This window comes from Spermophilus citellus, assembly GCF_964194105.1.
Source record: "Spermophilus citellus genome assembly, chromosome: 2".
NCBI lineage: Eukaryota > Metazoa > Chordata > Mammalia > Rodentia > Sciuridae > Spermophilus > Spermophilus citellus.
In genome coordinates this window covers 2,704,486-2,728,793 of record NC_138183.1, presented here as the reverse complement: position 1 = coordinate 2,728,793, position 24,308 = coordinate 2,704,486, and the positions used below count along the sequence as shown (strand labels likewise).

At 59.5% G+C, this 24,308-nt stretch overlaps 1 protein-coding gene across 2 annotated transcripts in view; it reads left to right on the top strand.

Moving 5' to 3' along the window:
- The first annotated feature begins 12,474 nt into the window (after positions 1-12,474).
- COL5A1 (collagen type V alpha 1 chain) overlaps positions 12,475-24,308 on the top strand; it is a 136,430-nt gene continuing 124,596 nt past the window's right edge. For both annotated transcript variants that reach the window (XM_081279960.1, XM_081279959.1), the window contains exon 1: positions 12,475-13,006. In XM_081279960.1, coding sequence (XP_081136086.1) covers positions 12,889-13,006 — 118 coding nt within the window. In that variant the 5' untranslated portion in view covers positions 12,475-12,888. The remainder of the gene's footprint in view (positions 13,007-24,308) is intronic.

The following is a 24,308-nucleotide window of genomic DNA, read 5'->3' as shown; positions in this document are numbered from 1 at the left end:
TCTCTGCCTCAGCAACCCCAGATGGGAGTCCAGCAATTTTGGTTCCTGGCTTTCTCTGCCCGGGCTCACAAGTGCCAGTTTAGAAGGAAAGATCTGAGGACAGGCATGAAATTGCCATCCTGAGCTGTCCCAAAGCAGCGCTATAAATAGGGCAGCCTGGTCTCTGAGGACAGAGTCCTCGGGGGCGAGTGCTGCAGGCTGGCTTTGTGCACCGGGGCAGGCAGCACAGCTGCGGAGACAGGCTGGGAGCCCCTGACCCGGGGATGGAGTTATCTTCCCTTCCACCGATGCTGAGTGGCGGGTTCTGATAAGCACAGGCTCTTCCTGCCCGCTGTCCCATTTGGGTGCTTTTCTCATGGAGCAGGAGGAACCCAGTTCTTTTCCGTAAAGCCAGTCTTCCCTTTCCAGATGCTCCCACGTGTGCTGGGCAGAGCACTGGACGTTCCACTGTGTCTCCAGAGAGAAGATGCCCGGGCTGACCCCAGGGTCAGGGTGCATGGCCCAAGGTGGGCAGGGGCAACAGGGCCACAGCCCTGTGGCCAGGGAACTGGCGCAGCTCCCACGGGTGCCATGTGTGGCTCCCGCCGCTGGGCCAACCCATCTGCAGAGGCAGCAGCTTAGGCTACAGGCAGCTTCAGCCAGCGGCCAGGCCCCATGGCCTTCCATCCCAAACACCTGGAGAGAGAAAGAGGAGAGTATTTCATGACACATAGAAAGTTCAGGAAGCCCAAGTTTCAGGGTGTGTAAAGAAGAGCTCTCTACACAGAGGGGCTGCTCCTCAGGGGCTGCCTGAGGCTTGTGCCTACAAAGCTGAGCTGGGTAGTGGCCACACAGACCCATGGCCACAAAGTCAAAAATAGTCCTGTCCCATCCTTCTCAGAGAAGCTTCCGATGTTTCCAAGTCCAGGGTATGACCTTTTAAGGGCATGGGCCCTCTGAGTCTCTGCTGAGAGTGAGGGTCACTCTCCTCCCCAAGACCAGGGTACACATTACACACTCTGCAGCCTGCTGGGAAGTCTAGTCTAGGACCCCTGAATCTGTGGTCCTCAATAAGGGGCAATATGGCCCCAAGAAGCCATGTGACATGTCTGGGGATGCTTTCTTATGTCAAATGGGGGGAGGCCACCAGCATGTGTGGGCAGAGGCCAGGGAGGCTGCTGTATATCCTACAGGGCACGAATGTCCCAGGACCCTAGTGACCTAGCCCACACACTCACAGCACTGAGGCTGAGAAGCCCTGCCCTGAAGTAGCCTGGTTCTGCCTCTGTGAACCGGCGGCCAGGCCTGCCTCCCAAGGTGGGGCATGAATACAGCGGGACCCAGCAGAAATGGTGGTTGGGTCACTGCCCCTCGGGGGCATCTGGGTCGGAGTGTGTTCTGCCTGGCATGAGGCCCCTGAGCCTTTGGGCTCCCTCTCAGGGCACCTGTGTGCCAGGCCCTGTGCTTAGCCCTGAGGAGCAGAGAGTACAGGGGAGCTGACTTATGCTTTTAATTCACCTAATGACAGGGGACAAAGGTACCGTGAGTGACAGTAGACTGTTCCCCATTGCCTCCCAGGCCCGTCTATTCCCCTATGTCCGTGTGCAGACTGGGGGGAGTCCTCCTCACTCTGTCACCGGGTGAACTTCTGTGCGTCCTTGGGGCATTTAGGCATCTGGCAACACAGGCGCTTCTTCCAGGCAAAGCCCATCCCCCTCCCTCCCCCACCTCCCATCCTCCACCCAGGTTTCCCTCCTTTTCTTCTTCCCTCCCTCCCTCCCTCCCTCCTTCCCTCTCATTTTGCCCTGGGTCTCAGCCTCTCTGGGCACACCTCTTTGCACAGCAGATAAGTGTGTTTTGCACAAGTGTGGGCTTCTAGAAACGGGGCTGCGCCTATCCCTGCTTGATGCCACAGCACCACATGGTCCTGAGGAAGAGGCTGGCTTTGGACAGAGTTAAAGAGAAGGTCCTTGGCAGTGGGGCCAGCTGTGGAGGGATGCGTGGGCTGGACTGGTGAGGGAAAGCTCCCCACTCCAGAGCAGCGGCAGCCACATAGAGCCCGGCAGATGGGCATCCAGAGCCCTCCTCTGGGTCAGGCTGATGAATTTCCCAGAACTCAAGCGGATCCAAAGCAGCTTTGCAAACTCTGAATGGATAGAAATAAGACCAGTTATGTACAGACCCAGGGCCCTGCTCCAGCCGGCCCGATGTGATTCATTTTCAAGAAACAGGCACTTGGCTGCCCTGCCAGGACTCTCTGTTGGAAGACAGTTCCAGCGAAGCTTTCTGCTGCTTTTCGTGGTGACCCATTGCGCAGCTCAGATGCAGAGCACTGAGCAGGTGCAGCCCGTGGTCTCCAGCCCTGGGGGGGCAGTGCCCGTTTCTAGCTGAGGCTTGCAGGGTGTGAGCTCTGGATCCCATGTGGGAGAAGCTCAGGTGGGAATCATCCCCACCAGACCCCAGGGACCCCCGAGCCGAAGGTTGAGGGAGTAAATTGCTCAAGGTCACATACCGGCCAAGAGTGACATGCACATTTTTAATCCATCTCCAGACCATTTGAAAACTCCTGCTGCAATGGCCTCTTCTACATGTGGGTATTCAAATTCTCTCAGAGAGACTCTCTTCAGAACTGGAAAAAATAAATCTCCAAACCTTATAAGAAAATGGGGCCAGAACCCCCCCAGGCCATCTGACCCGCCTCTTGTAGCCTCAATGCACAAAGGGCCTGCAGAGGTTCCAGAAGCCACCATGACCTCCTGGAAGGCCAAATGCAGCTACCATGTTGCTTCAGGAGGGCTAACGCCATCCAGCCTTGCCCTCGGCCTCTGTTCAGATGTCACCCAACCTGACCTCGTATCCCTGGTCCTGCACCACCCTGCATGGTCCTCCTCCTGCTAAGGCCCAGCTACAGTAGGATCTGTGTGACTGGGCCCCTTAGTCACCGGCTGGCCCTGCCAGAGGACTGGGGTGTGACGTGTCTGTGGACTCGCCCTCTCTGCAGGGGGAGCCTCTGCTTCAGTCCTTCCAGAGTCCCGCCGGCCGGCCGGGCTGCTCCTGACCAGGGTGACGGAGGCTTTCCTGCTGCTGGATTCGCCTGTGGGGAGCAGCGGCCATCAAAGGGCACAGTCTTTCTGGAGTTGTAAGTCTCATCCCAGAGAAAAGTAGGTCAGCCAGATGGGTTAGGAGACAGGCGGACCCCACGGGCCTCTGCCTCTGCAGCTGACGTGTCCTCCAAATTCACACCTACCGACACTGCGTGGGCTCACGCTGCTGTGCTTAACCCGTGGCCTGGTCTCCCTGACCTGAGCCTGGCTAGCAACTGGTCTCTGCACAGAGGGGAGCTGGCTAGTCACCTGAACTGGATAGTTGCTTAAGTTAGGGGGTGAAGATTGGGACCAGAGCACGGCTGCCATGCTGGGGAGACTGGATCCCAGCTCCAGCTCCACTGTTCCCTCCCCTCCACCAGCCTCAGGCTCATCTAAGGCAAGGGTGGGGTGCCGAAGCCCCCAGGGTGGTTGCAAAGATAAAATATGGCTTTGCATTTGGGGCCCCACACAGCACCTGGAGACCCCAGACGTTCAGATCATGGTCTCCGTTACTCGCATGATGCTGTGGTTATTGCATTTGGGAGGCAGCCCTTACTTAAGGGGACAAAGATGGGGCCAGTGGTCAGCGACCCACAGCTCCCACCTCGGCCTGAAGGCTACAAGGTGGGGTGACCTTGGCCTCTGCACATCTCTGCTCCTCGTGGACTCCAAGCGAGATGCAAAGGCTGTGAGGTGCCTGAAAGCACAGGGTCAACAGCAGATCAAGGCCCGCGTCCACTGCACAGTGCCACCTCTTCTCTCAGCCCTCGTCCTAAGCCAAGGCGACTGCTGTTCCTCCAAGACAGTGAGTCAGCCTCGTTTGAAATCCAGCATTAATTGCTCTAATTTGCTTAATGGGTAAACAAAGCAGAGCAGTGGGGTTTGCACCTGGGTTGCCTGGTTGCTGGTCTGGCCCTTCGTGAAGGCAGCTCCAGACCCCACTGGGGCAGGAGACAGTGCAGAGCCCCGCGAGCCCTGGCCAGGAGCTGCCAGGAGCCTGTGGCCTCCTGGGGCATTGCTAAGAGTGACCACAGCAGCCACTGGCACCCAGCAGCCCACCTGTGGGCCCCCTGACCCATGCAGACACAGCCCGGCCCTGCCATGCACAGAGCACTTGCCAGGCCTGTGCTGCAAGCTGCACTTGGCTCCGTTTCCAGGAAGGATCTGCGTGGCGCCTGCAGGAGGGTGCGGTGAGGAACTGGGCAGTGGAGGCACCCCCTGGCTCCAAGGTGAGAGGGGTTTTGTGGGACCCTCAGACCCCAGAGGAGGCCTGGGAAGGGCTTGCGAGTGAAGGCAGGTTCCCAGACGTGTCCATGGTCCTCTTCTCCTTCTGGCCCATGAGGAGCGTCTCCCACTTGGCGGCCTCCACACCTGAAGACCCTGGGGAGGAAAGTCAGGTCCCGAGAGCAGACTGCGCCTGCTTTCAGCCTTCAGTGGATAGCAGGAGGACCCTCCCTCAGCCTCCCCTCAGGGCCTTGCTGTCCACCCTGCCCTTGCCCAAGCTCTAGGAAGGTGGACCAACACCAGCGACCTGGGGTGCCTTCAGGGAAACGACCCCGAGTGGGGCTTTGGTCTATTCCTGCGCCCTTGGTTTTAAGCATGACAAGATGTCACTGATGTGATGACTGTGGGTGGATGACACCCAGGATAAGCCAGCCGTGGCCCACCCTGACCCCTCTTCGCACCTGGAACGGAGACAGACCTTGGGATCATATAGGGGCTGCCAGGTCTACAGGGGTGAAGGAGAGGCTATCCAGAGGCCTGGTCCCTGGGTCGGTGGTCTCAGCGGCTGCAATTGATACCAGCGTCTTTGCCTCCAAGTGTCTGAGGTTTGCAGCTGGCCAGTTCAGAAATGGACCTGCAACCCTGAGCACCCCACTCAGGCCCCTGCTGAAGCCTGATGGATGTTGTCAAGTGTGGAGGGAGAACTTTCTGCACAGCAGGTTATCAAAGCACCTATGACCTCACCGGATCCTTGTGACAACTTACAGATGAGGAAACCGAGGCATGGTTAGGTAACTCTCTTGCCCAGTGTTCCACGGTTTCAAGAAGCACTCCGTTCCTCATGCCGCTCCAGGCAGGAAAAGGAGGCACTGTCTTCAAGGACAGGGAGCCCCAGGGGGACAGTGGCATCAGGTGCCTGTAGCTGAGGGCTGTGGAGTTGGAGGGTGAGCTCCCGAGTGGTGCGTGGGCCAGGCACACTGCCGCCCCTTCTCCCTGGAGCGTCCCTCTTCCCTGGATGCCTTCCCTCCATCTCCATGTCCAGAGCCGGCAGCTGTCCTGCCTGGTGGGAAGCCGCTGCTGTTGGGACCTGCAGGAGTGGAAAATCTGCAGCCTCGTATCTGCTGGTTCTCATTAAAACCCATCTCCTTGTTGACGAGAATAAAGACGGCCAACTCTAGGCCAGCGTGCTCGGTGTGCGTTGCCTTGTTCTCCTGCAGGAGCTGGGCCCTGCATTCCAAACTGGCACAGGCCCACGGGCTTCAAAGTGGGGAAAATTCCTAATCTGGTAGGGCTTTGGCGGGGTGCCCCACTGAATGGAAGTGCCTCCCGGGGCAGCAGCCCAGAGATGCCCCAGCCCAGGGTCTCATTAACGCTGCCCGACATTCCAATTTGTTTTCCTTGGCACGTGGCGTGAGGTTTCCTGAGCCAGAGGTGGGATGGGAGGGTGGAGTCACGGTCATGGCGGCTCGGGCTACAGAGACAGCACTCTGAGCCGAGAAGCCACTGAGGAGTGGTCAGCTCACGGTGCTGGTTCCTTCTGTGACTGCCCCTGAAACAAGACAGACCGAAACAGCAGCTACTGCTGGGCAGAGGGGAGCTGGGTGGGCAGCCGGCGGGGTGGATACCTATCACCACCTTGGCTCTGACGGGCACCTGTCCGTTTCTCACAGCTTCAAGGCTTCACCTCAGCTCCAACTGGGGATGTGGGGAACCTAGGTGGTGTGGCGCATTAGAGTCCTGTGGTGGCCAGAACAAGTGCCACAGATGGGGTGGCCTCAAGCAGCACAGATTGACCCTCTTGGGTCTCAGAGGGCAGAGGTGAGAACTCCAATGCCCTGAGCTGCAGCGGGCCGTCAATCAACCCCCCACACGCAGTAGTTAGCAGGACGCAAGTCCAGCACCAAGAAGAGGAGACGAGTCTGCCCCAGACCTCGGGCACATGGTTCTTTCTCAAGGCTGGTCAGGGGTGTGAATCGTGGCAGTGACGTGCCGTGGTCAGCAGCAGCAGAGCTCCTGGGGAGCATCTGTGGAGCACCTGCGCCTCCCTCTATGACGGGGACACTCTGTGCTCATGCCTCCCACCCGTCGAGCCCCCCACACTTGGCCCATGGGTAGCAAGAGGAGCACACAGCCTCCCCTGAGCTTGCGGTTCGCCAGGTGGCCACGGTGCCTGTCCCCACTCATGGCCTGCCTAGCTTCCCAGAGGAAAGCTACGTGGGTTCCTTCTGCTGAACCCACACTCTCAGCTGATGAGAAGCTATCAGAAGAGAATTTCCAGATCCCACTTCTCTCTGAAATCCATGCTCTGCTGCACGTCAGCCTCGCCTTGCCGTCTCTGTCATGGACATGGGTGACAGGCTGTGCCTGCCACCTGGGTGGGTCCTCCACTCCTCACCTGCTTCCAGCCTCACCCTGCAAGTCACCCCACCCATTCCCCTTCCAGCTCCTCTGGGCTGTGGGCGGTGGTCTCTGTTTGTGAGGATACTGTTGGCAGCATTTGGGGCTCACCCAGGACCATCTCTTGACCTGGGGAGGGGACCTCAGATCAATGGCACCTTCCTAGGCTCTTTTCCAAAGCAAGATCATGTTCACAGGTTTGGGGTTAGGATGTGGCCCTCTGAGAGCCATCGTCAGCTGGCTGCAGCCAAGCTTACCCGGGGTCCCCAGGGTCCCCAGGGTCCCCAGGGTAAAGGCACTCCCTCCCTCTGGACGTGCCTGTCCTGTTCCCCACCAGGCCCCAGTGTCAGCTGCCACCTGATTGGCACTGTTTGTGCTGGAAGGTGGAGTGGAAAGAGCACGTCCCCTGGGGATGGGACCCTGGCTCCTATCTGGGAGCTCCCTGGCCTTGGGCGGCTCCAGTGCTCCCAGCTCAGTGCTCGCCCCTCCTGCCCCCCAAGCCCCACACAGCTCCTGGAGGCTCCCAGGGGACCAGGCCCAACGGCTTCGAGGAACGAATGAATTCAACTTCTGGGCGAGACTCGGGCTTGGGAGTGTTCGTTTTACACTCTAGAATCCCTTCAACTTCCCCTTATGGAAGAAAATCTCATCTGGGAGGTGCTTCCATTAAAAACATTGGTTTAATTCGAAAAATGAAAACAAACTCAATCGGAGCATCCTGGAAAAACCAACAGTCCCGGATGGCGCTTGGCAGGCGGGTGCCCTCAGACGCACTGTTGGGCCCAGCAGGCTCGTCTCCCTGCCATCTCATGCCCTCTTGGTGGGGACCTGCTCTCGGGCACAGGGACTGCAGCCAGCTGCAGGGAGCCGTCTCAGCCCCCGTGAGCCAGGGAGTGTGTGACGACTGCTTCACTGTGTCCAGGATGGCAGCAGGTCTGCTAGAGGCCCCCCAAGTGCATGTCCACATCCTAAGTTCTGGGCCTTGTGAATGTGCCGTATTGGAAAAGGAGTGGTGAAGGTGGAATTAAGGGGTCTGGCAGCCACCTCCATCCATGGGGCCTCTCAGAGTTACAAGGGCACCTTGTGGAGTTGACAAAGTGCTTGTGCCAGGGTCACTTCTCAGCTCACAGAGCCCCTGAGAGACCTGTGGGGTACCTGGTGTGAGGATGAGCTCACAGTTCAGATGGAGACAGGGTGTCCCCAACACCCCACTCCTAGCTCAGTGCTTTAACTCTCTGAGGTTTGCAGCCACCCTGCATCAGAAGGTAAGGAAGATGGATGAGGTCCCCACGTGGGGTGTGGTCGCAGAGACCTTGGAATGCTCCTTGGATCTGGGTGATTGTGCTAATCCTGAGACCAGCTCACTTCCTCTCTCTCCACCTATGCAGATGCTTCTTAAAGAGCTGACAGGGGCCCTTCCCCATGAACTCAACCTGCATGTATAAAACATTCTCCGGAGGATGACACGCCACGCTGGTCTCTGTCTGGAAAATGTGCCTCCGTCGGCCATTGTCTGAATTAATTGCAAACTCATCCTCCGTCTGGAGTCCGCCTGGTGTCCGTCACACCTGGAAACTCCATCATTTGCAGGCTTTACTAGGCACCTGACAGGGAGACACCCCATCCAGGCCCTGTGAAGCTGGGCCTCCGTGGACGTGACCCAGGAGCAGCTGTGCTGGGGAGGGGCCCGTGCAGCCGGGGGATAGCCAGGGCTGTGCTGTTGCCCAGTGTCTGCCTGCAGTCCTCAGGGATGTGTGCTGCTTTGCCCCTGTGCTGGAAGGGGACCCGCTCCTTGGCTGGGTGCCCTGTTTCCTGCCCTGCATTCAGTGCTCTCCAGCCAGCCTGTCAGACCTGTGTCTGGTCTGCGTGGCAGGGCCACCGTTGCCTGGCCTGCGTATGTTATGGGAGTCCTGGTGCCAGGCAGTCCTGGATGGGAAGTCTGGGAGGAGAATGCTCCCTTTGCTGGACCAGGGGTTGGGGAGGATGAGGGCTTCCCGTCCTGGAGTGGGGAAGTTCAGATGTGGTGGAGGGAGTGCATGGGTAAGCCGTCTGAGCAAGACCATGGAACCTGGTGGGCTCTTGGTGGACACCAAGACCAGAGCACAGCACCCCTTCCTGGCCTCCTCTTCACACTCAACACTCACTGCACGTGCTCTGGCTCACGCGTCCTGGTGGAGCCCTGACGGAGACACACCTGGGGATGCCCAGCTCACTCCTGTGGCTGCTGTGCCAGAGGCGGAGGGAGCCACAGGCCCCTCTGGACACGACCTCATGGCCTTCTGGGGCCTGCGCTCCCACCCATGACACTTATCTGTGTGTGCTCCCTGCTCACCGGCTCCCGTACACACTTGTTGCAGAGACCTGTCTCCCCATCTAGAGTGAAGTCTGCTCCTACACAGGCTGGGCACCTCATTCACAACACAAGGGGCAGCCACTGTGGGTGGAGGGGGACGGGAGGCTCCCAAACGGACTTGGCCTCTTGGCTTTGTCTCAACCCATGTCTGGCCTCCTGGCCAGCCCCGTTCACACCCAGGCGGACAGTGCCACATGGAGGGGAGGCTCAGCACCACACTGAGGAAGGTGAGGAGCAGGGTGGCAGCATGCCCATCAGAAGGCTGTCCTGCTGCATGGTGCTGTCCCCCATGTCCACCCTGCACAGGCGTCAGGATCCAGTGGCAGGAAAAGGCCTTGGGGGTAAAAAGTTCCTCTCATCCCCCAAAGAAGCCCTAAGCCCTGGACTTCTCCAAAAGCCATAGGCTGGAACTGCCAAGGTATTAGGCTGAGTTACATCATGTTGGAGACAGGGTCTTTATGGAGGTGGTGAAGGTATGTGGGGCCTCAGGGCAGCCTCAGCCAACCTGCCATGTCCCGACAGAAGAGATCAGCACCCTCAGGCACAGAGATTGACTCCATAAAGACCAGGGAGACGAGGGATGAGGGCTCAGGGAGCCCTTGTGCTCTGACCTGGACCTCCGGGCTCCAGGATGGTGACAAGGTAGATTCCTATGGCTTAAGTCACCCTGCGATGGCAGCCTGTTATGCAGAGCCCCGTGCCAGGATGCCTGGTGATCCTGGGAGCTACCTTGGCCCGTGGCAGCCCATCCAGCCCTCTCTTGCACACAGCCTAATCTTTGAAGGAGATTTCCTAAGTGATGCAGAGAGCTCCGCGGGTTGACCAGGGTTCCCTCTTCTCTCCACATGCCTGGCACGCAGGGAGGGTCCTGCTGGTTCCATGGCAGCAGGAGCAGAAAGCAGGACTCCTGGGGTCCAGCTGTGGACTGTCCTCTGACTGGCAGCATCCCGGAGCAAACGGTTTCACCTCCTACTCAAAGGGCCATTCCTGGTCCCCTGTTCCTCGGCTGGATGAGCTGATGCAGGTGAGCAGCTGAAGCCCAGAGGGATGGCAGCTGGTGAGGAGCCTGCCCCGGCTGCACAGGGCCTTGAATGTGCCGACCTCCAGTGTTCGCAGGCCCCCTCACCTGCCCTCTCCATGGGGATCCGAGACCAGCTTCCTCATCCCCAGTTCACAGGAGCAAGCGTCTCAGAGTTGGGAATGCAGGTGCCCCAGGCCTTGTGACTAGTGCTTGGAGCCACTGTGCACTGAGGTCTAGGAGACCTGGCTCCTGTCTCCAACCCTGACTCCACCATGGAGGTGCTGCTGATTTAAGTAAGTCCCTCTCCTTCTCTGACCCCCATCTCCTCAGCAGTGAACAGGAGAAATTCCCTACTGAGGTGCCCACCGCTGCTGCAGGTGTGGACGCAGAGTGGGAGGCTCTGGCTGGCCCACGCTGTGAGGCCTTCAGGAACAGCTGGTATTGTTACCGCTGCCAACAGAATTCTGATTGTCCAGATACTGTCATGGTCCTAGGGCAGCAGACTGGGCTGCCGAGTTTGGGGACTTTTCTCTGAGTTTCCTGGAGGGATAGAAACTCGCCTGCTCACCTGCCCCTAGACTTGGACAAGGGTACAAACCATGTTTGTCAGTGGGGACAAGTCATTGCATGGCTTGCACCTCTGGGGAGTGGCAAGCCCATGCTGCTTATTGTTCCAGAGAGGAACAATAAGGTCCCCTTGGGGACCTTGGAGAGGCTACCTGAGCTTCAGCTCTTGAGAGGCCAGTTGCATGAATTCTGGTCAAAGTTCAGACACGGGTTCTGAATGGCAGATGTCTGCAGGGCTAGCTGACTGCACAGACATGAGTGTGTGGCTCTCCAAAAAGCAGGCCACACGGGTCGGGGAGAAGAACAGCGCTCAGGCCTGCTGCTGGAAGGTCTCCTGAGAGGTGCTGCGCAGGACCACTCCAGGGAGGAGGGGGACTGGAGCTGGAGCTCAAGGCTTAATAGCTGGGACTAACCTCTCACTCACTGAGGGGCACTGGAAAGCCAGGACCAGTCCTGCCTACCAACACTCACACATAGGCACATGCCTTGTCTCACTCTCAATGCCACGCACAATTTCTCCCGATTACATACATGATTTATATAAGTTGTAAAAAAAAAAAATCAAAATGACAAAGAAATGTGAAAACCAGAATCAAAACTATGCTATACTTCCTGCACCTCAAGTGCACTTGGTCTGCGTTCGGATCCTGCGACCCCTTATTCTGTGAACACTTGGCACCAGTAAGGCTGTGTGGAACTGGGGAGATCAAAGGCTCAACTGTGAAGTCAGCGCCCCGACCCACCACTCAAATCAAGGGCCTGCCTGTGGCCATCCAGCAAACCCACCCTCTCCAGGATGACAGGTACCAAAGGGCATTTGGGGAATTTCATGCCTGGCCTGGAGATGTAACTGGAGAGGGGAGTCCCAGCTCTGTCTCATGGCTAAGGAAGTGTTTGTTCAAAGGCAATGGGGGTGGCTCAGAATTTGAAAGCCTTCTTAATTCACTTGGATTCCTTTTCTAAACACCAGCCCTGCAGAACTCCAGGAAAGGGCTGTGAGTCAGGCTTCAGGGGCCTCCAAGGCCTGGGGAAGCCTGGGTAGCCTTCCACCCCCACCCAGCACTGGCAGGCCAGAGCCCTGCTCCCTTAGCTGGCTGCCTCACAAGTCAGCCTCCAGAGGGGATGCCTTCACTCTCTTTATGTTGGAGGGGCGACTACCAGGGAGCAGGCAGGGGCAAGGGTGGGGAGCTTGGGGTCTGCAGCCAGACTTGTTCTGATGAGTAACCCAGATGTTCCATGTCCAAGTAGTTTGGGGCCCTCTTGGTAAGTTACACCCCAAGTGGGCATCCATGCCAATCTGCAGTCCAGGGCATGGTGGAAGACAGGTCCTCTGTCCTGGCTGACATGTAGGCCACGCCACAGTCTTGGGCGCCCCATCTGGCTGGATTAGAAGTTCAGTATCCACCCAGAAGAGGAGCTCTGAACTCCTCCACGTAAAGAGAAAGTTAGGGCGGGTGAGCTATGCTACGATCCTTTTTTTTTTTTTTTTAACCCAAGTGATCAAACTTTGGGGCCCCTTCTGCGCTGGTTCTTGGAGGTCGGCCAGGTTCGGTCACCTGGATGGAAAGAGCTGGGGAGCCAGGTGGACCTCGGAGTTCCGAGGCTGCCCACGGCCTGCTGGCCCGCGCCCTGGCAGAAAGAACAGGGGCGCCGCGCCCGCCCCACGTCCGCTCCCGCCCCGGGCCAGCCCCTTCCTCGCTATGACTCGCCCGCTGTCCCCACCCCCTCGCCCGCGGCGCCCAGTGGGAGGCGGGGGCCGGCCTTGGCGAGCCCAGCGCCGGGCTCTGATTTGCTGAGGGGGTTGGGGATCGACAGCCTCCCCGGGTGCCTGCCAGGAGAGAGGGAGGGAGGAAAAGGGGGAAAAAAGTGCACGGCGCCGAAGGCGAGGACCGCACTCCTCGTCCGCCGGCTGGCGCAGGACCTCACTCCAGCGGAGCGCCCACGGGGAGCGGGTCGCGGGGCGGCGGCGGCGAGGAGGAGGCGAGAAGGACTTGGAGGAGAAGGCCAGGGCCAGCGAGCCGTGCGGGGTCCCGGCCGCCCCGCGGGCCAAAGTCGAGCCCTCCTGTCCGTGGGCAAGCGCGCCAGCCGCCCCTTCCAGAAGAGCCAACGCCGCAAAGGAGAACAGGCAGGCGCCGAGCTCCCTATGACTTCCTAAAGTCGCGCGCTCCCCGCTGCGTCCGCTGCCAGGGCCGTGCCCCGCGCCCCCGTGCGTCCCGTGCGCCCCCAGCGCCCACGAGCGCCCCGGCCCACGCCCCGCCGGCATGGATGTCCACACCCGCTGGAAAGCGCGCAGCCCGCTCCGCCCGGGCGCCGGGCTGCTGTCTCCGCCGCTGCTCCTGCTCCTGCTGCTGCTGTGGGCGCCGCCAACGAGCCGCGCAGGTAAGGGCTCCCCGGGGCGCCGGAGGCTCGGGCGCGTGGAGGCTGTAGGATGGACGCGGTCCCCGGGGCCCTGGCGCCGCTGTCATCCCGGGGCGCCTTCGCTGCGGACCTCTTCCGCTCCTGCAGAACTTTCCCCCCTCGGCTTGTGGAATGCATGGGCCAAGACAACGAATGCCGAATGCCATTCGTTGGGGGCCCGGAGAGGGAGACGCGCCAACACAGTCCCGGTGGGCGCGCCTCCGCTTCCTCCCCTAACTGGCAGGCCGGGAAGGGTGGTCGCGCAAGCAAAGAGAGGGCGGCGTATCTATCGGATCAGCCAGAGAGGTAGTTCGCGAAGTGGGCAAACTTTTGTCCTGAAACCTTGCATTCTCTGTCCCACATCACAGGCGGGCAGCTCTAGCCCACACAGCCCTACAGCTGAAAACCGGGAAGGGTCGCCCCCTAGAGTCACAACCCATCAATTCGGCCAGGACTCCTGGGGTCGGGGAATCCCAGAAGTTTAAGACCCCAGCTTTGCACTTCCCGCTGGGACACTATCCCCACATGCGGGATGGGCTGTCAATAGGGGCAGGATTTCTTGCGGTCCTGGACACCCAAGTGTTCAGGGGCACTGGGGAGTCCTAAAGGGAGGTAAATCAGCCCTACTGCTTAATCGTGCCCCAACCTCCTGACCCCCCTCGAGAGGCAATTTTTCTTGGGTTTGCTGCTCAAAGCTGGGGTGCGTTGAGCTAAGTCAGGAGATGGCCTTAAAATCTGGGCTCGGAGTCATTCAGATGAAGTGCAGATGTGGGACTCCTCCTGCCAGGGTGGGCCCTGAGAAGGAGCCCTGCTTCGGTGGGAGGGCTCTGGGAGCCGGGCTGACGATCCCTGGGGACTCTTGCAGTTCCAGCTTTCTGCCCCAGCCCCTCAGCAGGGGTGTTTCCCAGCCTCACCTTAGGCGGTTAGCTGTGGGACAGGTTTTCACAGACCCTCAAGCATAAGAGCCCCAATCCGAGAAAGGTCCCCCTGAGTCCCTGCTGATAAGTGGGAGGCAAAGGCTCTGGTGGCTGGTCCAGGGTCTGAAAGAGCTGTGGGCAGAGGGCTGGGCTTCTTGATTAAGAATCCCTTTCCATGTTCCGCTTGCCAATTAAAATATTCTTTTCCTTTTTTTCTTGGCACAATTAGTGCTTGGGGTGCTCAAGTGGATGAGCAGCAGGCAGGGTGTAGGGGCGGTGGGGCCCAAGGGGGGTGGAGAGAGCCTGGCCTGAGTCCCGGGGCCTGGGATCTCACCCCTGGATTGCCACCAACTCTTCCATAATTGGGGGCTAACTGGCCTTGTATTTCTCCAGGGGTCAGTTGAAAGTGGCTGACAGTAGAGGCCCCCAGAAAAGTGGTGTGGAGAAGAACAGGAGGATGTGCTCGGGGGACCCTGTTGCTGCCCAGGCCTTGGCCCCGTCCCAGCTCCTCTGAAGGGGTTCCCTCTAGGTTCTCAGAAGGAAATCCTTCAGGGGAATCCTCGTCCCTGGAGTCTGGGGCTGGGGCTGGTCTTGACTGTGCCTGGTGGGTTTGGACTGTTGGTTCCATTCTGTCCCTGCCTTCTGCCCATCTGCCCTGCTCCATTGTCCCCGTCTTCTTTGCTGTGATTTTCCTCCCTGTTTGAGGGGCAGCTTCTTGGAAGGACAAGTGTGGGGCTGGCTAGGTGGCTGCCTGGCTAAGTGCTTTTGTCAGAACAGACTTTTAGAAGCACGCGGACTTCCCTCCACCTCCCAGGGTGGGACCGTCTTGAAGTCATCCTCAGAACTGCCAGCGGGGGCGGCTGTCCACTGGAGGTGCTGGGGAGGCGGGAGCAGCCACAGCAGGCCCCTGTTCTGTCTCCATCTTGGGATTTGCCAGATGTTTTCTGAGTTTTCTGTGAACACAGCTTTTTCCTACCTTCTTCGTGGCCAAGTGTGTGCAGGGGTGGAGAGCTAGACCGCATTCGGGGCTGCTGAACGTTGTAGCGGGACGGAGAGTATGGGAAATGAAACGTGACCCCAATATTTGGAAATTGAGGTCATCTCCTTGGTGCACCATTGGTGGGCTCTGGTCACGTGATCGTCTTTTGCAGTAATTCGTGGGGAGAGTCGGCCAAGTTTTTGAGACATGACAGATATCAAATGGTTAATCTCCTCTGACTCAATCCAGTTGGCTGCAAAGACACCCTTTCCATCCTCCTCCCTCCCCTCCCCATAAAAGAACAAGCCAGTGGGCGGACGGCCAGCAATTCCCTCAAGAAGCCCTCTCCCTCAGCTGGTCCCCATTTCCCCGGCTGGAGGGTGCAGTTGTGGTCACGGCCTGGGGCTGTGACCACCAGCTGTGGCCCCGCAGGGTGTCTTGCTGGTGCCAACCTCACAGCCTCTTCTCTGATGATGTTGCCCTGGGGCTGTTTCTGGGGTGCTGGCCAGGGCTGCCCCTTTACCCCACCCATGGATATTTCTGGATGCTCCCCACAGCCACGCCCTTAGCTCTGCACAGCTGATGCCCGCTGCCCGCCCTGCCCTCTGGGTATGGGCCTCTCCCTGTTTTGGACTCTTCCCTGCACCACCCGCCCCTCATTCTGGATTGCACACTTTGCTGGAGGTGGGACAGCGAGCTTGACTGGGGTTTTGAGCCCCTGGAGGGCTGGGGTGTGTCATCTACCCAAGGGCACTGTGTTCTCTGCACCCCACTGGAGCCTGAGCCACTAGTGTGTCCTGCAGGGTAGGGGTGGCCCTCCTTGCCACACGTGTCCCTAAAGCTGCCTTGGGAGATTCACATGGGGAGGAAGTTGCTGGCTCTTCCTGGCCCTCTGTTGTGTCTGTCTCCTTGCTGGACAGAGGCCCAAGAGTCAGGAGCAGGGGTCCCAAGTCCTCTGACTCCTGCTCTGTCCCCCCCACATCCCAGTGAGCGGCCGCCCTCCTGCTGGGCACGGCCACTGTGACTGCAGTTCATCTCCTTCACATCTGTTTATCTCCCCCCCCCCCCCCCAGAGGCCCAATGTCCTGGGCTGCAGCCCGGGTCAGTCCAGACCAGGCCCTGGGAGGGACGAGGTGATCCATTTGTTTCCCTCCCTCTCCTCCTCTGCCCCTCCTTCCCTCCCTCCCCCCTCCCCCTCCCCCTTCTCCTCTCCCCTCCTCCCTTCCTTCTTCCTTTGGTACTGATCTAGCCACAGTCCCTACCAGTCCTTTGTGGCCACCAGGCCCCCTTTCAGCCAGCTTGGCCCTCCTGGTCCTGAAGACTTCTGCTTTTGCACTTGGGGGACTGGGGAGACAGGGGCACCGGGTGCCCTTCCAGCAGGGGACCTCTTTTTTTTTCACTGCAGGGTCCAGGTGGGGCGCACTGAGTCTCCTGGAGCATCCTGGGAGATCGACTGCTCTGTGTGGGTGGAGGGTTTCCTGGAGGAGGGTGGCCAACTGGCCAAGGCTTGCCCTTCCACTAGAGGCAAATACGAAGGCAGCTCAGCACCTCTGGTTTTAATCTCCCTTGTCCCTCCTTCCTGGCAGGACATTCCAAACTTTGTCCTGGGGTTCTCTGCTTCCCTGGACTGGAAAGTCCCTCGTTAACAGGGTTGGTGGCCCCCCAGCATGTGCCTGCCTGGGGGCCCGGGCCAGGAGAACACACATGCCACTGAAGTGGAACGTGGGGTCCAGAGAGCTTCTCTAGCCTGCGGGCGAGAGGCAGGCTGGCAGGGAGCACCGGCTCTGCAGAGGCCTGAGGACTGTGGCCTTGCTTGGGGTGTGGGGGGCTCTGGGGAGTTGGGGGGTGGAAAGGCCAGTGCCCTGCGACCTGTGAGTCTCTGCCTCTGAGGGCTCTGGGGTTGGCTGGGCTGAGACCAGCCCCCGTCTGTTACCCTTCCTGTAAATGGGGAGAATCACACCTCTGGGTATGAGGTGGCTGAGATGCTGAGCACAGCAATCCCTGGGGACAGCTCTGTGGAGTGCCTGACGTGTGTCGAGCTTGGGCAATGGGCAACAAGAGCTTGTTGCAGCCCTACATTGAGGGTGATGTGCAAGAGGAAGAGTACGGTGCCCCGTCACCCTCTGTAAACGTCAGGGGTGTGAGCGTGCCAGGAGGAGCGCCCTGGGGGACCCCGCTTCTGCGGCCCTGCAGACAGCACGCTGCCCACGTCTCCCATGGTGCTTTGCACGGCCACCTGCGTGGCACTGAGGATGCTGTGCAGGCTGGTTTCAGGACTGTGCTCCAGGGCTCACGTGTCTGCGTGTGCATGTTTGTACGCGTGTGTGTAGGCATGCAAACACACGTGTGTGCTCATGCACGTGTGCTTACACGGCTGTCCCCAGGGGCTCCTGCACGCAGCACCTGGGGACCTGAAGAGCCAGGGGACGGTCACAGGCTCTGGCCCTGCTGCGGGGGGAGCTGGCTCTGACTGTCCACATCTGGCGAGTCCTTTTATCTGTAGGAGGGTGGGAGGGTGATGTCAGGTTACACCTTCTGCTCTACCGCTGTTCACATTCTCCTGTAATCGGCTCCTCTGGTGTCAGCACTTGGCCAAGCCCCAGTCTTAACACTTCTGGCTCAGCTCAGGGATTTCTCGGGATGCTGAAGGTGGGGCCTGCCTGGGGCCTTCCCATGGGCCTTCCCCTGGGCATCTGCTGCTGTCCTAGGACACCCTGGGACGCCCCAGGACATGGCGTGGAGACAGGGTGTGGCATGGGCTGGAGGGCCACGAGGCCAGCTACCTGTGTCCCTCCTTGGACCAGCTGTCTGGGTATGGCCCCATGCCTGAGTTTCCCCACCACTGGGGGGCGATGATCGTCAGCGCAGTGGAAGTTTGGTGGGGGCTTTCTGTGAACCCACCTACAGCACAGAGTGAGCCCTGCTCATGGCCGCTGCGGCCTTTGGGTTTAGGCTCTCAGCTCCCTGCTGTGTCACTCCTCCTCTCCTGTGTGGGGCCACAGGGTGGGCACAAGAAGGGTGGCACAGAGTGCTCACTGGGGAGTGTCGCCTTCCCAGGGTCCTGAGCCAGCCGTACAGGTTTCTGATTGTGCAGCTGTGGGCCAGGCCAAGGTCAGTAGCCCTCTCCCCAGGACCCCACTCTACACGGAGGAACTGGGGTCTGGGGTGGGGATGGATCTGTGGGCATCCCACCCAAGCACTTTAGTGCTCTGCCCCTTCTTGACTGGGAGGCAGCACACACTGAAAGGGTGCGCACAGGCTTTGTCACTGTAGATGGCTGCTTGGGGGGCCTGGCCCGGGGTCCCAGGGAGAGGTTTATGGAATGAATGAATGGTCAGTGGAGGCACGCTGGAGGCACCGAGCCGGCAGTGGGTCATTTTGTCATCCATGTCAAATACTCGGAGTCGTCAACCCGTCAGCTTCCTATCAACACAGTCGTTTTCCCGGAACATTTCCAACTTCAATAATAACCCACATTAGTGGAGAGTGTCACCATCCTTTGGTGACTCAGGCCGAAGAAATGGAACCGCAGTCTGACCCACTTTTTTCAAAATTCAATTACACAGAGCTCCAGGGGCATGCGCCCGGCTGATCTGTCGGCAGAGGTGTCTCTGTGACGTGGAGGGCTCCTCTGTGTTCTGATCTCCAGACAGAAGGAGAAATCCAGCCTTCTGTCCTTTCCTATCCCTAATAGCACCTTGGCAACAGGGATTTTGTGGCCTCTTTATTTTTTTAACCAATGCCACAAAATGACATCAAAATGTGGGCTATATAGGGAGATTTAAATGGATAAACGCTGCCCCTGACCTTGGAAGAGAGGGACCTTCCAATGGAAGAGGGTGAACATTTTAACCACCCCAAAGTGTGCGGTGACTCTTGCAGTCTTCTGTGAGGAAGCTGAGGGGACTCTTGTGCTCTGCAGGGGGGAGGGTGGGTAGAGGGCACAGGCCAGTGGGAAGAAATCGGGTGGCGGCTGTTTTGTGGACTCCTGACACCTATCAGACCTGTGCCAGGTGTACAGGTGAGCAACAGGTAAGCAACAGGTGAGCGGTGCCTGTCCCACAGGAGCTTCCGGTACACTTGAGCAGCCAATTTTATCAAATGAAATGCAGTTGGACTGACAGGAGCAAGAAGCTCATTGGCCAGTAGGATGTGGCCATGGGCCAATTGGAGGGAGGCATCTGCCAGTCCCCGTGAGCACTGACCAATCAGGGATCAGCCTGCTTTTCCTGGGCGTGGCTGCAGACCTGCTGGCTTGAGCGCTTTGGAGACCCCCTTGCATGTTTGAAGGAAGGTGCCTGGATGGACACTGGGGGGCGCTTTCCCCAGTGTGTTCTCTCTCTGGCTCCTGTTCATGTATGCGCTGGGCCCTACCTTGAGCTGGTTGTCACCCCCGCTGTGCCTGTGACCACAGGCCTGTCCCAGGTGGGCGTGGTCTCATCCTGCAGATGAGACCAGTTGGCAGGAGCAGTGAGCACCGCCCTCTGCCATGCCCCGCCAAGCACTGCCCACATTTTGGTGCACCTCATTGTGGTCGTGCGCGGGGGGGGGGGGGGGGGGGGGGGGGGGGAAGGGGTGGCCTCCCACTCCAGCTTGGAGCGAGGTAGGGTGGGGCATGTGTGGCTCAGCTGCTCCCTGCTCTTCTTTGGGTCCATGGGCTTCGGGAAGCTCCGTGGCCCCAGCCAAGGGCCTGCAGAGTGCACCCAGCCTTGGTTCTCCTCCGGTTTCGGTACACATGAAGGTCCACCAAGACCTTCCAGTGATAAGCCCAGTTAGCTCACAGAGCCCGGCTCCCTGGGGTCAGTTGCTGGAGCCCGCTGTGGGCTTGGGGAGAGCTGGCCTTCTCCCCCAGAGGCCTGCAGAGTGCGGGGAGCAAGATGGGGGCACAGCAAGCAGGCTCACCTAGCAGACTCAGCCAGGTGGCTCCCGGCAGGCACCTGAGCTCCTGTGGTCTTGGGATGTGGAAGCCATGGTGGAAGGGACCCTTTGGGGACATTCTCTGCCTTCTTCCGCTGCTGTGCCCACTCCGCGCTGCGGGCTTGCTTCTTCTGTTTCTTTTTTTCCTTAGGGAAGGCTGAGTGGCTACCAGCCTCCTCTGTCTCTGTGCTCCTCTCCTAGGGAAGGGAGCAAGGAGAGGTCTGTGCCTGTCCTTGGAGATGCTGCTCTTCCTTCTCTGTAAGGGGGAGGGTGGCGGCACCCAGGGCTTCATGGAAAGGAGGAGGCAGAAGCACCATTCCCTCCCGTCTTGGGGGCAAGGGCGGAGAACAGGAGTTGTGGATGAGATTGTCTTCTGAGCAGTTATTATTAATATGATGGAGGCCTGTGGTTTCAGTAATGGCCAGTTGGCTGGAACAGTACTGCTCTGCAGTGGCCACAGCTCGTTGAAAATGGAGACCAGCTGTGCCCCCTTGGGCCCACGTGGCAGCAGCCTTCAGGTGGGAACCGCTGGCTGGCGGGAGCAGGGCCCCAGTGCCCGCAGCGTGGCAGCACTGGTGGGGGGACTTCAGAGGATGCTGCAGGTGGCAGGGCTACAGCCACCCCGAGTCAGCGGGAGGCCAGCATCTCTCCCCTCACGGGAAGCAGGTGGACTGCAGGGGTTCTCACGAAGGCCATTTGCCCCAGGGGACATGTGGCAAGGTCTGCAAGTTTCTTGATGGTCACCTTGGGGTGGGTCGGTGCTCTGGTCACACTGGGTGTCCAGTCCAGGACTGCGGCTGACACTCTCCAGGCACAGGCAGTCCCTTCCACCCAAGAACTTCCCAGCCCCCAGTGAGGGTGCTCCTGTTGAGAAGGGCTGGGGTTGAGGATGCAGAGGTGGGGTTTCAGGGCACCCCTCCCTGTGGCCTTAAGGGTCTCCATCTGAGGAGGGTCTGGCTTACATCTGGTTCTGGGTCTCTCTGCACAGAGTAGAGCAGTGATTCTCGGGGACCCACCCTGAGAGTTCCTGACTCAGGTGGCCCAGGGTGGGGCCAGGGATGCGTTCCTCAGATTTCTAGACCACACAGTGTGGGGCCAGAGGCCATGCTGAAAACCTCCTGGTTCAGGGCCCTCTATCTGAGGGGTTTGTGTTTAAGCCTGGAGGGTGCAGGTGGGGTGGGGAGGGTTCCTGCTAGGGGAGGAGCCCCAGGAGAGGAGAGAGGAGGCTGCAGATACCTGTTGTCCCCTGTTTTTTATGGTGGCCTCCCCTGCTGACAGGAGCAGGGCTGCAGCCTCCTGCCCCTTGCCCAGGGCTGCACACACTCTTCTCCAAAGGGGGAGACCCCGCTTGTTCTGCAGACTGCTGCCCACAGGTCTCAGGGAGCAGGGGGCGGGGCCTGGAGAATGCTTGGAGAAAGAGGTCCCTGGGTTTGGCTGTGACAGTCTGTTAGTGCTGTTGTCACTGGGAGAATTTCAGACTTGGCACGACAGGCCCCTCTTCTGCAGAGTTCCACAAGGGTCTGCCTCTGGCTCACCTGGTCCCACACAGCTGCCCACCCAGACTACCCCACCCACTGACTTTGATCCCTGACGTCCACTCCTTTCATTGATGACCACTTAAACAGGTGTCCCTAGAAGACCCGGTCTCCTAGATGGAACCTGTTGGGTGGCAACCATCACACATCTCCTGAGGGATCCGTCCCTGGGAGGTGGGTCTGCAGGGCTGGGTGCTTGCAGGAAAGCTGCCACCCACCACCTGGGGCTTGAGACTCTGCAGTGTCATTTTTGTGACACAGCAGCATGGGAGGCCTGAAGCATGTCCTGCCTGAGGCACTCAGACATGGAGCCGAGGAAGGCCGCAAGCCAGAGGGGTGGAGGGCGGCTGATTCCCACGCCCTTCCTCCGACTGCTGGCTTCTGAGCAGGGTGGGCAGGGCAGAGCCGCACATCATACTGATTCTGGGCGCCCGGCCTGAGCACAGTGGAGGAAGCTAAGCAGCACCTCTCTGTGCCTTGGTTTCCTTATCTATAAAATGGGCATAAAACAACACCTGTCTCTGAGCTCTGCTGGGTGGATAAAGGAGTCCACTCACATGGATCACACAGAGGCACCGCAGTGCTGGCTGACACCATTGTCACTGTGTGTGACGGGCAGGACAGAGGGTGTGCCCTTGCCTAGGTCACATCCAGAGCTCCCACACAGATACTGAGCTGCACGGGGCTTGTTAAGGTGTCCCAGGGAGACTTGGGGCCACTCTTCTTTGGCCTTAGGTCCATGCAGGGTATGGCTGGGCCGATGGAGGTTCCAGATTCTTCCTCCAGCTCTGGAGCCCTGATGCAGTCCCCTGAGGCAGGTATAACTCCTCAGCTGTTGGAAGGGGCCTGTAGTTTCCCCAGTGAACTCCCCCATGGGGCTTGAGCAGAGCCAGGGAAAGTCCCTCCCAGCCTCCGAGCTGGCAGCCCCTATCTGGGGGTGCAGGCTGCTGAGCCCCTGGGAGCATGCAGCAGAGACAGAGCATGTGGCCAGGTCTGGCTCAGCCTGAAGACTGCCAGGAGGACCTGGGGCAGGGGCACCTGGTGTCCAGGGCGCAAGGGGCGCTGTGGGGTGCTGTGCCCAGCTTCAGGAAAGCCCTGCCCTGTGGGTCACTGCTGCAGTTCAGCAGGAGGCCCTGGCATCGAGGCTGCATCCCTGAGGGCAGCGCTGGACTTCTGCAGAGGCCTGGTTCTTGGGGCCTGTGACCCTGCCGGGGTTGCCAGGAGCAAAGGAGAGTGGGCAAGGCCTGTCTCCTAGTAGCCTCCAGGGTCTCAGCGGGAAACTCTGCAGGAGGGAGCCACAGGCAGAGCTGGGGCCCTACACAGTGAGATTCAGAGGACTGAGGACCCCCTTGCAGATGGGGACCCCAGGGTCTGGGGAGGAGCCGTGGTTCTAGAAGCCCCCTGGCTTCAGCTCCCTGAATTCTGACATGCGTGACCCGTGGAGGGCACCTTGGGAAACACTGGGTGGTAGCCGATGGGGTATCCCTAGTCCTCTGGGCCTGTCTGACCCTTGGGTGGGCCTGCCCCAGTTGTGGTGGGGTTCCCTCCTTAACTTCTGAAAAGGGAATTCCGGGGAGGCGGAGGGAAGCAGCATAGTGATGCTCAGGGACTAGGCACAGGGGACTTTGGGGCCAAGGGAGCAGGTTTGGCTGTGGGACCTTGAACACATTAAGTAACCTCTGTGATCTGAACTACTGTATCTGCAGGTCAGAGGCAGTAGCAGCACCTCCTACCTGACAGGTGGCTTGGGGGATGGAAGAAAGTGTTTTTCAGTGGGTGTGATGCCCAGGCACAGTGCAGCTGCCCCGTGCCCCAGGCAGGTGCCAGGTGCCAGGAGCCAGTGAGGATTGCTGCTGCTGTTACCGAGTTATTATTAGGTAACAATTGTTACTGTAGGTCATTATCATGACCGTAATTGGCAGAGGTCAAGGGGCAGGAGTGTAAGGAGGGTGAAGCTGCTGTCTGCAGGTGCCCGGCTCTTGGGCGGCTGAGCTGGGGTGCAGAGGGGTGCATTCAGAGAGGCTGGGGTGGTTTATAGAAGAGCCCGGAGTGCTGTCCAGCCTTGCTCAGCATGGAGCACCAGGAGGTACTGCAGACGAAGTCCTCTGCCCAGGAGTGTGAGGGCCTGTGGGAGATCAGGGCAGACCCCTGGAGGAGGAATCAGGTGGATGCCTTGGGGAAAGCTCTGGAGCTGGAGGTCTGGCCTCTGGCCTTGTGGCCATTTTGCAAAAAACCTCGGAGGACTTGGGGTTCTTGGGGTCACAAACAAGGGAGAAGAGAGGGACCAGCCCTGGTATTCTGGGGTGGGCTTTGCTGTCTTGGGATGGGCCTGGCACCGAGAAGCTGGTGTCCTGTCTCTGGAAGAAGGAACCTGGCCATCTTGAATGTCCACCATCAGGCATGGTGTTTGAACCCCCAAAGTCTTGGCTTAGCCTGGGAGGGCTGAAGGGACCCCAGGCTGTCTCCTCCGGGGCCTTCAGTTCAGCCCTCCACAAGCAGGTGGCGCAGCTCTAGAAGGTGCTGGAACCTGCCCTCCAAAGCCCATGATTTTAGTCATCACCCCCCAAGACACAGGGCTTGAGGTCTTCTGAGCTCTTCCTGCTCACAGTAGTAAGTGAAAGCAGCCCGAAGTGGACAGGCTCCTCTGCTTCTTGGTCCTGGCCCGTCTCTTCAGTGTTGCTAGGCCTGGCCAGGGCGGTGCGGCACTCGCGGGCCTGCCCTGGTCCCCCAGCCTGGGGTCAGCCTGTCCTCACATGCCCTGCGGCTCCCTGGGCCCTCCAAGTGCACATGCCCCACCTCCCTTCCTGGGACTAGGGCCTGCCGGATTGCAAACAGCTGCCTGGCCTGAGCCAGCAGGCACGCAGGCTCTGGAGAGATGCCGGCCAAGGGCAGCCGTACACGGGGTGTCTAAGTGGGAGCCAGGACCTCTTGCTCCC